The following is a 2,141-nucleotide window of genomic DNA, read 5'->3' as shown; positions in this document are numbered from 1 at the left end:
TCTGACGTTTTCCGTAAGCCGCTGTCGACGTCTGCTTTGCTGCTATGAGTTTCGACTGAGATGGAGGGAGCTTCACGTCACAGTTTCTAACAGGCAATGCACTAACGTCCGAACCTGAGTCGACTAGATAAGCACGGCCGGACTTGACGTCTGTAACAAACAGCCGATGGGACAGTGAAAGTAAAGAAGAAAGGTTACTCACCCGTAGCTTGTTTGTGCCTGTCTTGCCTCCGAGCAATGTCGATATCTGCTGCTTCAATCCGTCAACTCGTTTTCGTAGGTCATCCAGCTGTTGAGAATCGTCCGGCTGTTGGCGCCGTTGTTATCGCCGCCGTTTCCTGTGAGTCTGTACTGTTGTGTCCGAACATCACTGTCGACGTGTGCGCTGCGTCCAACGAGGTGTAGACCTTGTCGGCTAACGACATCAACGACGAGATATCTTGCGCGTCTGAGGGCGCCACAGCCGTTCTAACTGCCTCTGGCAGCTGCACACGCCGTACATGTTGCAGTGTCGTATCTGGCAACTCGGTGTCGTTGACTAAACTTCGCAGGTGCCGCCAAAATTCCGAAGGTGACTTATCTCCTGTCTTTTCACCGTGCAATACTTGCTGGATACGTTGTTCCAGCTGCCGACGTAGTCGCTCAATAAGTAACTCCTTAAAACGCGTATACTTTGGCGTGGCGGGCGGCTGAAGTATTATATCTGCGCTGATCGTTGCTGTTTTACTGTCAAGCGCACTAACGGCGATCATAAATTTTGTCTCTTCGTTTACAATGCCATGATGCTGGAAAGTCAGATCAAGCATTGCAAGCCACAGTTCAGGTTTATCAGGTATGAACTGCGGTGGGCGTAATATCATCTTGCTACTGTTCTCTGTCGAAAGGCCGTTACTTGGTGGCGCAGAAAAATTCAGCACAGCGTTTTCTTGTTCTTCAATGTCGAGTCGTGATTGCTCAACGTTCTTTAGCAAAACGTCGCGCCGATCCGTAACACTCTGTGTGCCGCGCGGACTCGCCGATTTCCTGGTAGACAAAATTGAACTGGGCTGCATTTGTTCGTCTACAACGAAATTCTTTATACGGGGTCACCACTTTAGCCACGTACTACTTATTACAATCTTCAGAAAGACTCACGAGGTAGTTAGGCTATAATGTTTTATTTTTTATTGCTACGAAAAGCTCATATTAACATTGAATCAATAACATCAGAACTATTATATATAATCAAAGACCAAACAATCTGTCCCTTGTGCGCGCCGCCACAGAATAATTGTATCCTTCACTCTGCATCTATGGATGTCCTGCTGGCGACTCTCACACAGTTGTAGATTCGAACTTGGTAAGGATACACTTGATTATGAGACAGGATCTACATGATATAGATCAATCTTATCATTTGTCCGTGAAGTCAACAACACACCATAATTATGCAGTAAGTATAGAAGCATGGGTAAATGAAGTAAATGGTGGAGACAGTCGTTGTGTGCTTTTGTATAAACCACAAGATGTGGTCCTTGATTCATACCAACAATTAAAGTGCTCTGATTTTGCATTGATAATTATGAACAATGCTCAAGGCGAGATATTAAATAAATATGGGAACGACTGCGTGTGTTGATGGGACACATGGTCTCAATGGATATATTTTTGAACTTATAACTCAACTAGTGCTAGACGATATGAGACAAGGGTTTTCATGTGCGTTTCTAATATCTAACAGGAATGCCTCCCACATGATGTCCATATTTTTCCAGCATATAAAGCTGGACCAATTTCGCCAAATGTTTTTATGTCGGATTTGGCCGAGTCTTTCTTTATTGCATGGAATGATGTCATGGCAGCTCCATCAATGCGACTTTATTGTACATGACATGTTGTAGATGTTGGAGGAAGAATATAAAATGTAAGATTCAAGGTGTAGAAACTCAAGGTGAAGTATACAAGCAAATCAGAACTTTGATGCATTAGCAGGATGTAGATTCATTTGACGAGATGTTGCGTATTGTGCTAGAGAGATTGGAATGTGATCCTGATACAGTTCAATTTGCCACATACTTCCGAGAAAACTATGTTGGAAATACAAATTGTTGGGCATATTGTCACAGATTGAATGCTGGAATCAATACCAACATGCATATAGA

The 2,141-nt window shown here is 43.7% G+C and overlaps 1 protein-coding gene across 1 annotated transcript; it reads right to left on the bottom strand.

Moving 5' to 3' along the window:
• Positions 1 to 281: 281 nt before the first annotated feature.
• On the bottom strand, positions 282 to 860 carry LOC126424719 (uncharacterized). The gene has a single exon (XM_050087441.1). It carries the CDS (start codon positions 858 to 860, stop codon positions 282 to 284), a length of 579 nt encoding a protein of 192 aa, XP_049943398.1.
• Between the last annotated feature and the right edge of the window lie 1,281 nt (positions 861 to 2,141).

The sequence above is a fragment of the Schistocerca serialis genome, chromosome 10 (genome assembly GCF_023864345.2).
Source record: "Schistocerca serialis cubense isolate TAMUIC-IGC-003099 chromosome 10, iqSchSeri2.2, whole genome shotgun sequence".
Classification (NCBI taxonomy): Eukaryota; Metazoa; Arthropoda; class Insecta; order Orthoptera; family Acrididae; genus Schistocerca; species Schistocerca serialis.
This window is presented reverse-complemented; position numbering and strand designations above follow the sequence as displayed.

Excerpts from the sequence above, each read along its gene's own strand:
- LOC126424719 (XM_050087441.1), bottom strand. The coding sequence starts at position 860 with ATGATATTACGCCCACCGCAGTTCATACCTGATAAACCTGAACTGTGG.